The sequence below is a fragment of the Carettochelys insculpta genome, chromosome 3 (genome assembly GCF_033958435.1).
Source record: "Carettochelys insculpta isolate YL-2023 chromosome 3, ASM3395843v1, whole genome shotgun sequence".
NCBI lineage: Eukaryota > Metazoa > Chordata > Testudines > Carettochelyidae > Carettochelys > Carettochelys insculpta.
In genome coordinates, this window is record NC_134139.1 from 21,004,789 (window position 1) to 21,020,901 (window position 16,113).

General features: G+C 43.3%; 1 protein-coding gene across 1 annotated transcript in view; it reads right to left on the reverse strand.

The window, feature by feature from the left end:
• The window catches only part of PCSK2 (proprotein convertase subtilisin/kexin type 2), a 204,243-nt gene that overhangs the window by 44,147 nt on the left and 143,983 nt on the right, over positions 1–16,113 (reverse strand). The window contains exon 6 of the mRNA XM_074989445.1: positions 5,583–5,659. Within this exon, the coding sequence (XP_074845546.1) occupies positions 5,583–5,659 (77 nt within the window). The remainder of the gene's footprint in view (positions 1–5,582; positions 5,660–16,113) is intronic.

The window sequence follows — 16,113 nt, forward strand, 5'->3', positions numbered from 1 at the left end:
TTGGACCAGGGGTGGGGGCCTCAGAACATGGAGGTGTGAGGGACCATGAACCCTAGGGGGTGCAGGACCCCGCATGGTGTTGGCTTCACAATCCCCTTGTGCTGTGGATTTAAGGCCCCTGTCGGGGCTGGGCTGGGGCTGAGCCCAGGGAGAGGTATGGGCAAGGAGGAGTTGTGGTGGGGTAGGGTGGGCGGGGGGGGTAGGGGAGATCTGGGGAGCAAAGGAGCTTGGAGGTGGTGGAGAGCAGCCATGGCCATCACCCATTGAAGCAGGCAGGGATCCAGGATGCCCTGTGGGAGGGCCAGCAGGTGCAGGGTGGTGGGGGCAGCAGGGGAGTGGCCATGGGTGGCTAGGCAATTGTCCTGCCAGACACCCGTGACAGCATCAAAGCAGGACGTGAGCTGGTCCGACACCTGCGACCACATTCCATGTTGGCCCTGAGCCGGTGCTCCAATGTTCCCTGAATGGCCCACAGGGCAGCATCATGATCATACTGCAGCTGCTCGTACACCTGCCACTGGGCTGTGGGCTCGGTCTGGTGGAAACATGGGGGTGGCTGGGCTTGGTGGCATTGTGGGGGTGGCTCGTCCTCTGGTCAGTGTGGGTCCAGCTGTAAGGAAGATGAAGAAGAGAGAGAAAGTCATTCATGCAGTGCCAGCCCTAAGGCTGTGCCCCCCACTGTGAGCAGTGAGCAAAACCCCCAAGCCAAGGGACAGGGTTGTCCTGGGCGCAAAGCCACATGTGGCCTGCACAGCAGACCCTGCTGCATGGAGGCTCTGTGATGCCTCCAGGACCATGCTAACCGCTGTACCCCTCCCACCCAGGCAACGGACCACCAGGCAAGAGGGTTGTGCAGCCACGGAGGGGTTCCCTCATGTGTGCTGGGTGAGCCTCCCGGGGCCCACACACACACCTGCAGCTCATGGCACTACCTGCTGGAGCAGGTGCTGCCTTGCACCTGTAGGAATGCCCATGTGCTGGGTGCCACACTCCTCGGCGTGTCTGGGGTCAGGCTGACGTTCTTGTGGCGAGCCCAGTTCCAGACGTGGCAAGTGCTGGGAGGGCTCTCCCACTGCCTGGGTCCTTGGGCTCATCTGGCCTCCTGTGAAGCTGGCAGCAGGATGCCACCCATGCCCAGGGGCTGTCTGCTGGGTCTGGATGCCACATGCTCCTGCTGCATGTGGTTCCACATGCTGTGACTGCAGCATGAGGTCCCACCTGGGTCTGCCAAGTGACTCTTGCAGCACGCCCTGTCTGCACCCATCCCCTGCACCCTGGGGGTTTGATGCATGGGGTGCTGACTGGAGTGACCCTCACCCAGCTCTGAAGACACCCGGGAGGTAGCCTGGCTGCCACAGACTGGGCCCAAGACCAGCACGAGGCTGCTGACCTCCAAGTCCATCTCCATATCCAACTCTAGCATGAGTTGAGGCTGGGCTGCCTACTCCTCCTCCTCCTCTTGCAGGGGCTCCTGCTGCAGTGGGGGTGGGGGCTTGAGTGCCTTGTTGATGTTGAGGCATGGGTGTGATGTGTCCCTCCCCACCCAGGATGCTGTTCAGCTCCCTGTAGTAGGGGCAGGTGGCTGGTCCAGCCCTGGAGCATCAGGCAGTGTCTTGGGCCCACACATATCCCTGGCAGAGCTCCTTTATTTTACCTGGACTTGGTCCAGGGTGCAGTGGGATGGCCCCATTCAGCCATTCTGTTGTAAATCTCTGCATTTCTGTGGTGGGCCTTGGCGTCCTGTAGGCATTTCTCCTCACCCACAAGTCCAGGAAGGCCTGAATTTCTGCCCCGCTCCAGGAGAGCACACAGTGTTTAGACTCCTGGGGTGGGTCCTGAGATGCTTCAAGCTTCTCCCTTGTGGGGCCTGGATGATCTCAGGGGGCCTATGCCATTGTTGATTGCTGTGCACGTGCAGCTGTGAGGGTGTGAGACACTGCAGATGGCAGCTGAGCTCCTCACATGCGCTCAGCTTCCTGCCACAGGGTTTCCTGGGCTCTCTCTGGCTTAAAAATGGTCAGAGTGCTGCTTGCTGTGGACAGGGTGTCTGCCGGTGCATCTGCATGGTGCCCTGGAGGCCTTTTCTGTTGACAGAAGGCCCCTGGGAATGTCCAGAGGGGTGTTTCATTGACATATCTCTGTCGACGGTGGTGTTCTTCCTTGTGGTGAGTGGGGTACAGCTGCCGACAAAAGTGCTGCATTCTATCGACTCAGTGTCAACACAACACGCTTTGCAATCTGGATGCTCCGCAGGTTTTGTCAACAAAACGGCCCCAGCATCACATGAAATCTGAGCTGCTCAAAATTATCCAATTCTTGAACCAAATGATACCAAGAAAACATTTGTAATTCCACATCCCTATGCTGTTTTGCCACTTACTTCTTAAAACATTTCCAATGCTATTTTATTTTTTGAAAAACATAAAAAAACAACTATTTTTCGTGTCCTTCCTCTCAGATGTTCCAGTGAAGTTGTCAACTAAGAGGGAGACCCATTATACTAGGCACTTGACAAAACAAGAAAGCAGTCAGGTAGCACTTTGAAAACTAACAAAATAATTTATTAGGTGATGAGCTTTCATGGGGCAGATCCACTTCTTCAGATCTGGAGATACACTATCTCCCAACTCGAACAATCAACAACCTCCCCACCCTTTCCTGTAACAGCACCAGAGATTGCACCAAAGACAGAAAGCCTCCAATCCAGGCAAAGAGGCAGAAAGTCTCCAATCCAGGGAGCATCTGCTTCTCCACCAGCTGTTCCTGCTCACTCAGGTACTGCCCCAGCCATTCTCCCAACAGGAAGAAAGAGGCACACAACTTGGAAGACAAAGATTCCCTGCAAGAGCCTGTATCAGTAGAACCACCCAGCCAAGGAGGCAGCGGTTAGAACCAGGTAGCTGCAAACATGTGACAGGGAGAAATCGAGTCTGCTGCTTCTGGGTGTGGAGGATGGAGCACAATACAAAAGGTGATGGGGAATGGGTAGCTGGGATAGGAAAAGAGGCTCAGCCAAACTCTATGGTCTTTCCCCATCCACAGTTCCAAATTTCCATTCCCTACTGTGCCACTGTTTCACAGAGCAGTGTTTACTAGAATTGAGAAGTAATTCTGTAGCATCTTAAAAACTGACAAATTTATTAGGTCATGAGCTTCTGTGGGTAAGTCCTGCTTTTTCAGATTATTAATTGATTATTATTATTCACCTGAAGAAGTGGGTCTTACCCATGAAAGCTCCTGACCTAATAAATTTGTTAGTCTCAAAGGTGCTATAGGACTCCTTGTTATTTTCAAGCTACAGACTAACATTGGCTACCTCTCTAAGACTATTAGAATTAAGGTGTCAGATGTTTTTGGCTGCCTTAATCAGAGCGAATTGGAAGAAGTATCTGTGTTTATGAACAAAGCAGCTGTGGTTAACATAATACCCTCAGTGTGGACACCTCTCCCTGAGTCTCTTAAAAATCTAGTGACATTTTGCACATGCAGCTGCCTACTAACAAAAACCCTTTGGATTTTTTTTAAGTTCTCCACTTCCTGTTCCACAGATCACTCACATTACTCACAGAGAAATGTTCTCTTTATGTAAAAATGATAGTGCTCATTGCAGCTCCTTCCTGCATGCACTGAAGTCATTTACTTTATTACTGACTCTAACCGGAGCAAAATTGGACCTTTATAGCCCATTCTTTGAAAAACTGGCTATGCAAAATACTTACACCAAATAAACATCTGCCCATAAGTATTAGCAAATGCCAGCCACCCACTCCAATGGCTGGAGGAAACTGATGAGCCCAGAGGTGAAAGGGTGATGGTCCCAGCAGCAAGGGCAGGCGATGATATCAAGGCACAAGAAATAGCTCAACCCCCTGTGAGTCTCTGGCACTCACTGGCCGGCAGGCAGAGAGGGGTGCTCATTAGCCTGCATTTCCCAGCTCTCAGGATTTAGCCTAGAGCATGGGCTATGAGGAGCCTCTTGTTGTTCTATTAGAGCAGAGAAAGGTTAGCCACTTTCCTTTGCCTACACCTTGTGGGTAGGTGGACTCCATGCCAGAGGCTGCAGCTCCCATCACGGCACCAGAGCAGGGAGAGCCTAGCCGGAGAGGATCAAATGAGGTGGAGGGAGAGGAGTGAGTGTGGTGGGACAGCATCAAGAGAGGAGGCAAAGTAGAGGGGGGGCCTTTGGGGGAAAGGGCAGAGCAGAGGCGGGAGTGGTAAGGGAGGCATACAATTAAGAGAATTTAGGCAGAGGACAGCAGAGGGACCCGATTTATCCTGGGGTAAAATAGGTCAGGACTTTCCTGGAGTGTCTGACTCCTTAGTACCCCACCTAACTTGCATTCATAGAGAGCGGGCTGCCCATGGCAAAATCTTGGCTTCAAAGCGCAGATATAAAAGCCAATGTGCGCTTTGCATTCAACGATGGGAAACATTTTCATTACCAGTGCTGGAACAAAAACTGCTGTGGGCAGTGCAGGGGTCAGCATCATTCATGCTCCTGTTATGGGGGAAAAGAGAGGTTCCAACAGGACAATAGGGAAGGGGGTACACAACGTCCCAGTGCTTCAGGAGATGCCACAGAGGAGGTGATAACCATTGGAAAGGCATTTTGTCTAAGTAAGATACAGGTGTTATAGAGCTTGTTATTGGATTACCCTAAGGAAACAGATGCTGCTTATTTATGGAATAGATTTTCAACTGGTTTTCAAATTCCACTGCAATGGCAAGAGGTGCCACAACTGGCAGAGAACTTGAAGTCCATGAAAGACAGAGTTATGCAGTAAAGGCAAAGCTCACTTTGGAGGTTGCTGCAGGAGACTGACAGGTCCCTTCTGATGTATTCAAATGCTAAATTTGTGTGTATCCCCCTTGGATGCGGTGCCAGAGAAGGTGAAGTGGGAATACAGGCTGATCCATCACATGCCCTGTCCCCAGGCTCATCAGTAAACGACCATATTGACCACCCCCACACTGTGGTCAATGAGATATTCATCATTTGACGCTACAGTAGCCCCAACATAGAAGTGTGATCGTGGGACACTCGCAAAATGTGACCTCAAGTCTTCATGGGAACTTTAAACGTATTTTAAGAGTTTCCTCAAATTCTTTTCCTGACAGATTCTCCATGCTTGAGAATCCCAGCCTCCGTATTGCTCCCTTTAAAATGACATGAAGACTATAACTGTGGGCGAGGTATGATGATGGAGGAACAAGAACAACAAAAGTAGCTGTGAAGTATAAACTCCGACCTGGGTATCATGACTTTTTTATTTAGCAGACAGAAAATTACATAGAGTTATCACCCACACACACACTTCATGCAGGCTGTCATTCTTCTGGAGTAGCACACTTTATATACCATAAGTCAGCTGAGCCAAGTGATATAAGATATTCCCAGAAGAACGTGTTTGATAAAAATAAAAATCAATGTGAAAACAGTAATATCTAATCTACAGACAATAGCTACACAACAGTGTCTGTGCTGAAAACCATATCATTTAGTGGAGAGACAGACACTGAAACTATCAGCAGAGCCTAATGATTTCCTAATAACTGAGTGACTGCTGACTGACTTCTATTACCTGTTAAACCAGTCATCTGTGTAGCGGGGATATGGGTAGGGATCGTTACTGCTGAAGTCATAGCTGGCTTTGGCATTCTGGAAAACACAAATATTTCAGTGAGTCAGCATGAAAACAGGCCAATAAAGCAAAACAGAATGCAGAACGAGGGAACTTGTGAAGTGTCAATAAACTCCCTCCTCTGTTCTATTTTTTCCATTTGAGTGTGGTTTAATATACCTGATCTGCTGAGCATAACTGGTCTCTGTTTCTGTCCATGCAGCAGAGATATGCTGGCATAATGGCAGACAGTCCTAGAGAACATCAGCAATTCAACGGAATTTGTCAAATGCCATGGCTGCATAGAAGGACAAAGTCCAGAAAAGAGGAACCAAAATGATTAAAAGTCTAGAAGACATGACCTATGAGGGAAGACTTAAAGAACTGAGTATGTTTAGTCTAAAAAAAGGAAGACTGAGGGGGGACATAACAGCTTTCAAGCACCTAAAAGTTGGTTACAAAGCAGGAGGGAGAAAAATTGTTCTCTTTAACCTCTGACAACATGGAAAGAAGCAATAGACTTAAATTGCAGCACAAGCGGTTCAGGCTACACATTAGGAAAAACTTCCTACCAGAGTGGTTAAACACTGGAATAAATTGCCTCAGGAGGCTGAGGAATCTCTCTCACTGGTGATTTTTAAGTGCAGGTTAGACAAACACCTTTTAAGGATGGTCTTGAGGGTGCTTGGTACTGTCATGAGTGCAGGGGACTGGACTTGATGACCTCTTGAGGTTCCATCCAGTTGCTCTATTTTATGATTTTAAGGTATAGTGGAAGTTGTACCTTGGAAGGGTTCATATCTCTTGATTGCACTTCATCCCTTCTGTCACCGTAAGTTGTGAGCCCACTTAGCCACTCCAAAGGCAGCCAAGGGTTGGACCACCTCATTGCTGTCAGTAATCATTTCTTAAATGTCACGTTATACTTTCATTTAGTCAAATAAAAGACATTATCTCCCTGGGTATGATCCAGCATCCAGTGAGTCAACAAGAATCTTTCCATTAACTTCAATGACTGCTGGATCAAACTCTGCGTGCATTTTTTAGAAGTGCCGAAGTGATTTAGAAATACAAGTTTTATTTTTTCAAATGTGGTTTAGACACTTGCCCTACGATTTTTAAAGATAAGCAATTATCCACTCAGACTTCAAGGCCTAAAAAACTTGGATGGCAGTTTCATTTTCAAAGGTAAGTTAGGTATGCAAGAGTTCATGGGTCAATAAAATCTAAAATGGAACTTAATCTCCTAAATCACTTTGGGACAGACTTTTAAAGCTATTTAGCTTCCAAAAGATACAACAGATACTTAATGGAGTTTTCAAAAGCATCTGGCTGCCTGGAATTTTTGTTCAGGAGCAGAGGTAGATTCAGGCTAAAACATCAACCTAGTTTTTAATTGTAAAAGATGCTTTTCATGACTGTAAGAACTTCAGGGGCTACCGCCAGCAATTTTGCATCACAAGCCAGACCATAGCAATTCAAAACAAAACATGGGTTCAGAAAATGTATTGCATGACAGGAAGCAACTGTGTTTGTCATCCCAGCTCAAATGCCCCAACTTAAAAGATGAAGATAAAATCCTGTCTCTCTTGAAGTCAGTGGGAGCTTGGCCACTGACTCTCCCTGTTTGGTTCTGCATAACTCACTGAAGAGAAGTGAATGAGTTAACAGAAAACCAAGTTCTTTCCTGTTTGAACACATATTGTGTCCACTTACAGTAAGACAAGCTGGACAGCTAAGTGGGCATGGTAAAGCGGGGATGAAAATCATTCCTGTCTGTGGATAATTTAATTAGGAGATGAAGTACACTCTGTACCAATTTCTAGGGTTGTTTCCTCTAGAGAGCAATGCATTTGAATCAGGAATTAAAGTTTCTAATGCTATTGCCACAATATTCTCACTTTAACAAAAATTGCAATTTAAATCTTTGTGTGGGTAGATTCAATCCATGCCCCACCTGCTAAACCCAAAGAAAATTACATGTAGCTAATTTGTCAGAAAGGAATTAGACACAGCAGACACCCTGTGGACGCTCATCAACTGTTCTTGGTGTCAGTTACCTGACAGTTCGCCCAAAGGAAAAAAGGATGAAAGGGCCTTCAAGACATATGAATATATCACCACATACTCAAAGCAGAGCTGGGCAAACTGCTTCAGAAAACAATGTAACCCACCCTACAGATTTTAGATTTCAATTTCTGAAAATTTTCCTTTCAAAAAAGACGGCACCTTTCAAAATTCCCTTCTTCTGAGATACCTAATTTTGGATTATCCAGAAGAGTACTTCATTCACATAAGCAGAATATTTTTCTTAGAAGTAAAATAGGTCACAAAGAGCAGACTTCGGAAGACTGAGAAAACAACTGGAGATTCAAGTATTTATTTCCCTCTTCCCTTTCTTCAGGCCCTTTCTTGAAAACAACAAGCCCTCTGCAACCTTTACAAAGAAAATCCTTCTCATACTAAGCAAAGTACTTTATACTAGAGCTGGGCAGAAAATGGGATTTATTTTCATGGAGTCTTGACTTTTTGATGAAAAATTGAAAGATTTTTGCTTTCTCAGTGCCTTATGGGAGCAATAGTACATGCCTCACTCACAAGGTATCTGGTTAGGCTGTATCTTCTATGTTGTACCACAGTCTCCCTTTTGGTTGGGGAGGCATTGCATCATGGGAGGCCTTGGCTTGGAGATGTAATCTGGTTGGGTCCTTGGCTCACAGAGAAGAATGGGAACATGAGCTGCCATGAGTAGCATGTTCAAATGAAATATTTCAGTTTCAGCAACGTACTTCAGTTTTCATCCAAGTATTGAAAACTTCCATTTTTTTGGGAATAACATTTTTTTATTAGAAAACAAGACAGAGAAAGCACTTCCACCCTAAAACTTCACGTAAAAGCCCAATTTTCCTTTAAAAAACTGTTTTGGCAGAAAATGCTTGATGAGTCCAACTGGGTATTATAAACAGCAGACTCAAAACTGTGCCTCTAGTTATTGTATTTCCTGTATTTTAAAGGACATCTCTAATTTGGTTCTTAATGTACTGCTACTCTTACATTAATAGGCTGCAAATTGGTCAGATAGCAACATGCTTTCAACAATAAATCACACAAAAAATATACACTGCACCATTTTTTGGCTGAAATGAGGACATTGTTTTTCAGTTCTATCTGGTATCTTCCAGTTTCTAACATTACACTTGGAAAGAAAAGAGATTCTCTGCACCCATTCCAGAAAGCCAGAGGAGAAAGATGAATTCCCACTAGCATGGGGGGAAAATCTATTCACCCACTATCATGCTCCTTGTAATGTTGGGTAGCTAGCTTCATAGATTTTGAGACCAGAAGGAACTCATTGGATTTTCTAGCCTGACCACCTGTGTATCCCTGGCTATACAATTACATCCATTTACTCCTGTATGGCATTGTATACAAAAGTCCCATCACCGTTCATGTAATTTCCACTTCATCGCCAGCACCCTAAGCAACAAACCAACCCCTAATGATTTGCACTCTGTGACAAGTGATACAGAGAAGTGATTTAGTTTGGGCTGAAATGTGACTATGACAGAACACTGCTGGCACAGAATAGTCTGGGTTTTCAAACACTGCTGTCAGCCAGAACACATCAATAAAGGACAAGGCACCTTCAAAGATGGCTTGCCCTTGAATACAATAGTATCCTTCCAGCAATATAAGAACACATTGTACCTATTAGTTATAGGTACATCATAAAAAGAGAAGATATGGAATTAGATAAACCCAGCCAGCCATTTAATATTGAAAGGGCAGCACAATTTTACGAAATCCTTCTCCCTATTTGAAGAGAATCAGATCAAGTGTTTGCAAAAGATTAGCACCCAACAGCAGAAACTTGTTAATTCTTCTCTGCTGCTGATCCAGATATTCAGTGTTGCCTCAGAAAGTCTAGTTCTCCTCCCAGGGTGATGTGACACTTCATAGTGCAACCTCCTCTCTTCATTCCCACTCAGCACTAGAATGTCGGACAGTTTCTTATTATATCTCCTTTTCCCTTCCTTCCTTCTTTCCCTCCCTCCCTCCCTCCCTGAAAACAAGATGAATACAGAGCAAGTCAACCTGTGTGCACCCTTAAAAAACAAAACCTGTATTCCCAGATAACCTTTCAAATGCTAACAATTTCACAGAAATACATGGGACCAGATCATCAGCTGGTGCAAATCATCTGAACCCATTGATTTCTATGGAGCTTAGCCAATTCCCATCTGAGAGGCTGGCCCTAATGTATGTGATACCCTTTGCTGATAGCATCAGGAATAAGAAATTCTTACGAGCTCCAGCCCTTGTGAAATAATCACAAACTCCCTACTTCCTTGCCACACAAATTGCTAGAGCCTTCCCCATGGCAGCACTCCAACCCATACATGAGCACAAAATGTTTGCCTTTAACATCAGAAACCAGCAGTTCCACCTACAAAGAGCTAGCTGCCTTCTCTACAGAGGGCACTGAGAGGCTACAAGAGTTGGCGTATGATTCCCTTTGAAAATCCCAACCTTACCCTCTAAAAATTAGACTCTAGAATGAGATGACAACCTGAGTCCAATTCCAGAAGAAAACTGTCTGTATTGTAAAAGCTTGACAGCAGCTGTCCCCTTGGTTACACTGCTTCACAATGTCAGTAGACGTTAAGGGTGGTATGGGCAAGAAGACATGGTAGTACTGACACACATGAGTACAGAAGTCTGAAGGAAGCATACACACAACTAATGCTGTGCCTGATCAATGGATAAATTTGTCTATACAATAGCCATGAACATTACAGTGATGCCACTTCATTTTGATCACATTTATACCAATGAAACTCCCTTGACGTAGTGGAATCAATCATAATTGAAATGAGACTGGAGGTAAATTGACTCAGAATAAAGCTCATATATCACATGGGACATGGATGATATAGGAATCAAAACTTAGATGACGTTTTACTCTTTTAGGTTCCAAGCTAAAGCCTACTCTCATATATACACAAATTCAGTATTACTGACAGATACATTTCTATTGTGATTACAGTAAAGGGGAGCAGAATTTGGTTCTCTCTACTTATTCCCCTTATTAACACCCACAGTATATTTCAACTTTTCTGGACATCAAGTTTCCTTCAACTAATGTGCAAAAGTTATCAATATCTATGAGTTCTTGTTAATGGATGGATAGTTTCTCACCTTAGTTTCTTTAAAGGTGTATATAGTAAAGTTGTTTTCCCAGACACTCAGAATTCAATACTTATGAATAGCCTATTATACTTACTTTGTGGCTAAGTGCAGATAAAAATGTTTTCTTCACATATCTTTTCATGCCAGCGGAACAGGTCTAAGCTAATAATACTTAACAAATGTAAATAATCTGTTATTCTAACCAGATATTTCCTATTTGATTCTGGTTAGGAAGCACTTGCAAAAAAGTGACTATTAGCCTGTATTAAATTTATTTTCTTCTTCTAAGTCAGTGGTTTTTTTTTCTCGTTGTAACTGAAAATCTTATTATTAAAAATGCATAAGCATTAGTGAAAACTGCAATTTTCTTTTGATTGTTTTGCAGGTTCCCTTCTCAGTAATTTTTCTCTGCATTGGCTGCGTTTTTAAACTACAAAGACTATATTTCTTGGTAATATTTCATTCACTCTTGCGAGTAAAAGCCCAGAAAATAAAATTGTGCTAAGACAGAATGAAAGTAGGCCTCATTTTAAAAACTGAATATGGATTTTGGCTGTCTAACTAGAGAAAAGTGAAAACTGAAGCACATAAAATCACTAGTCATTTTTGAAAGTCTAGGCCAACAGATTTCCAAACTTCAGAAAAAAGGATTTTGAAAGAAAACTATAGTTAAAAGGAAACAAAAAAGCAAAAACCCAAAGGTTTGCTAAATGAGGGCTAACCTCCACAATCACTTGTTGTGCCCAGTAGCATTTTATTCCTTAGATAAAGGTGGCAGAATTTAGCCTTAATGTCTCAAACAAAACAAATAATGATGATGTGCTATAGAAGGATATAAGTGACACTGTTAAACAGTCTTAGAGGTTCTCTTTGCACCCTTGTCCATTTCCCCTTCCCCTCCCATGCTCCATTAGAGCCACACAGAGTGGTGGCACAGCGCTGCAGTGCTGTTTCAAAGGGGCCCAGCTCTCTGGCTGCCACCACTTGAAACGTTGAGCCTCAGGACAACTACCCTCTTTGCTGCCCTCCCCATCAGAGGGCCTGTCTCTGTGAATGAACAGTCTTGAGAAGACATGCTGAATTAATTTTGTTTATGTGGGTACAGTGAGTTGATGGGACAATATGAAATATTGCTCTCTGCCTGGGCTTCCAATTAGGGGATCAACTACTGAAGCAGAGAAAGTTCCTCAGGAATTGAGCTCTGGTGCTGGGCTGAGATTTCTGAAAGGAAGAATTGTCCTGCAAGCTGTTTGACAGCCTTTGTTCTATGACTGGGGTGGTTTCATGTAAATAAAACAAAGTTACACTCAATGTGTATCTAGACTCTGAATCACCAGGCGCTACCACGTAGCAGAAGCACGCTAACGGTGTCACAACAGGACACTTGTGTTGGAAAAAGGGGCATGTGAGACAAACTTTTCAGCTTGCCAGCCCTCCAGGATGTTCTTGAGAGTCTCCAGGAATTAAAGATTAAACTTGAACTAATGTTTACATCAGGAGATGGAACATCCAGGAATACATCCGACCGAAACTGGCAACACTACAAGTTTCCAGGATGAAGGAGGGGCAGCAATAGCAATAATAATAATAATAATAATGGATCAGAGCAACTGTGTTTGCAGTTTATAAACTACATATGCATAGATTGTCAGTCTCGTCATCTACTTGTACCGAAACTACTTGGCTGATAGAGCTTACAAGCTCTGCAAGATCTTTCAGAAGTTTATGAAACCTCTGGCAACTTCATGGAAATTTTGGGTATTCAACTAACTCTAAAATGCATTACAATTAATAGAAGACATTTTGGAGTTTCAGGATAGATATTTTTGAACTACAGTGTGCATTTACAACAGCAAAAATGGGAAAACTTTTTGGAAAGAGAAAACGCCATTTTTCAAAGTTCCTTAAATCAACGAAATTATTTAAGAGATTCATCTTATGACATTAAGTTATCTTCCTAGAATTTCCTGGCCTCCTTACTTTTAATGCTGCAATATAAGAGCTGCATTTTAAACAGGATGACATTTCATTTCTATTGTTACAACTAGACTCTGTATTGCATGTTATTGAAACCCTATGATCCCTTTCTCTCATGGAATTCTTGTATTAAAAATATGGGCTGTTCTTGTAATGGAAAAACTTTCATACTAAGTTATACATAGAAGATGAGCCAAAAAGAAGCCTGCGCTATTTTAAAATCTGGTTACATTTTCTAGCATAAAAAGAGGAAGTGGACTTCCCTGTTGGCAAACCAGGCTATCCACATTTTTTTAATATTGTCCTGATCCTTAACAAGTAATGTACAAAGTACTATGTTAACATTCTATCATAACCTCCTGAATAATTTTTAAGTGGCTTATCTAGTCAAACTTTCTTTCTCACAAATCTTTTTTTGGACTAAGCAAAAGCATGAGAGTTTTGGCAGAAATCAGCTTTTATGAAAACATATCCATAATAATTTGGGAATGAAAAAGTATCAACTGGGTTTTTAATAAAGGCAGTGGTGTAATGGTAAAAAAGTAGTAGTTAAACCAACCCAAACTATGCACCATATCCCCCAAATGAGAAGTGAGTAAACTCAACTTACCCTGCCTCATTTATACTACTAAATGAAGGCTATCTGACAACTTAACTTGCTACTATCATGGCTCTGTAATTTTCACTGTGATATGTAGGAAATCAGAAGTACTATTCCCATTGTTAACAGGATCTGAACAGCTTCTGAACAGCTAATTACCTAGCCAGGTTCCATTTACAAATGGAAAAAGAAAGCAAAAATACAAAAGCTGATAACTATCAGTGTGCTTAGCCAGCTACCCATTCATTTTCAAAGTGGTACACAACAGGCTTTAGAGGTTTACCAACCATAAAATAAAAGGGAAATTGGATGGCTGCAGCCCTGGAAGTTGCTTTGAAAATTAAAGGGTTTATTGTTCAGCACTGTCAGAGCAAGCAGCGCTTTCAAAAGTTCTGATTACAGAATGAGTTATTTGCTGATCTCTTTAAAGCAAAAAAGAACAACATCTGTAAAAGGAAGGTTAGAAAAATAAGATTCATTGATTTGTATTTATATATTGTATATTACTGATGAAAATATTAAGGACATACTCTGTGGCTGGCACGAAAAGACAAAACAACTGGTACTACACTGTGGAATGAGAAAAAAACAGGACCTGATTCTCTCATCTGTAAACTAGGCTTTTCCATCAGTGTAATCCCTTGGAAGACAGCAGAGTTACAAAGGTATGAAGATGGTGTAAAAGGATGGAAATTCAGGTCCATTATCCTCAACTATATTCCCATACTTAGAATAAGAAATAACAGTGGTGTCTTTAAACACTGCACTGCAATGACCAATGCTAAGTTTTAAAGACAGTGGTTGCATACCTACACCGTCTACAGAGGGATGACATGAGAGGAAGAGAGAACAGTTGTCTCTCATATGCATTAGTTAACATCACTTAAAAACTGACAATATTGTGATTCTGGTCAAAACTGAGCCAAAAGAAACAGGAAAAATTTATAGGAAACAGCAGTTTCCATCATAAAAATCACTGTGATAGAAAGTTTCTGATCCACTGCATAAAAGATTGATTCAAATTAATCAGCAGAGTGGGATACAGAAAAGGTTTTGTTATCTCCATAAGCACAGCCAATAGAGAGCATATTTCCCTCTATTCCAGATAAACAAGGGGTAGGGGGATATTCAAAGATCAAGTCTACAAGAACTCACCACTGAGCCCAGAAGTAGTGATCATAAGCAATATTCAAAAGCATCAGCCTAGAATTGATGCAGGAGTGCTATTTCCTGCACTCCTAGATGTTCTGTGCACTTGTGGTAGTGAGTGAGGTACATGTAGCTACACACCAAAGTGAAAGTAAGACTGTGTCCACACTCACTGAGGAGTGCAGCTATGTGATGCAGTGAAAATTCCCTAACACAGGAGAGGCATTAGGAGCATGTCCCCAGGGCCTCCTCACTGCCAGAGCCTTTTTTCAGATGCTGTAGCATTTCACCCTGGTGAGGGAAAAGGCTTTGTGGAGAGGGGAGGCTGCCAGAACCTTTCCCTGCCACAGTGAAAGACTCTGATAGTGGGGAGCAGCTCCTTTCCCAGCTGCTTCCTCACTGCCAGAGCCTTTCCCCATGCTAACATTTTTCACTGCGATGGAGAAGGCTCTATAAAAGCAGGCAGGCAGCACGTGACTGCACTGCTAAAAACAGCACTGTAGATGCAGAAGGCATGGCATGAGCATGCAAAAGCCATTTAGTGTATACACCCTGAATGGTCAGATGTGCATGAACTACACACCTAAGCAATGCCTCAAAATCTACACCACTATTTATGGCTGTGTTAGTTGCACATGCAGTGCTCATTACCTACAGCCCCAGCTTATGTGTAGGCCTACCCCTATTAAGTCTGCCAACCCTCCAGATTTGTTCTGGAGTTTCTTGGAATTAAAGAGTACTCTTAAATTGAAGCTAGTGTCATGTGATAGAGCCTCCAGGAATTCATCCAACCAAAGATGGCAACCCTAACTCACATACATATGCACTCCTTGTTTTACTGCACGTGGAGGGGGAGATGAAGGGGCAACTGTTCATGGACACTTAAAAGTGCAAAAGAATAGTGAAAGGTGATTACTATTACTAGTGATAGGAATAACCTAGTACCAAGTAAGTACTCTGGATGCAGGTGATTAATTAAATGGAGAAATAAGCACTTAGGACATAGCTGTAGGCTTTACTTTATCAAGCTGTTGCTCTCCCAACATTGTTGTATGGATCTAAAACTTGGATAACCTACAGACATCAACTGAAAGTCCTTGAGGGGTATTTCCAATGCTGTCTCCGCAAGATCTTGGAGATCAAATGGGAAGACTGGCTCTCCAACGTTAGTGTTCTGGAAGAGGCAAAGACCACCAGTATCAAGGCAATGATCATCCATCAGCAACTCTGCTGCACTGGTTGTATTGTCTGGATGGCAGACCATTGCCTCCCAAAATAGGTCCTGTTTTCTCAGCTGAAAGAAAGGTACTATAATGTAGGAGGACAATGGTAGCATCTTAAGGACTTGCTGAACGATAACTTAAAGAAGTGCAATATTGACATTGACCCTTGGGAGACACTTACCCATGATTGCTCAAAATGGAGAGAAGACCTACGCAATGGTCCCCTGCTTTTTGAACTTGCCTGCTGACAAGCAGGTGTCTACAGCCTCCTCTCATACCTGGAGACATCTATTCTCACTGTAACAGAACTTGTGGTTCAAGGATAGACCTTATCAGCCACCTGAAGATCCAC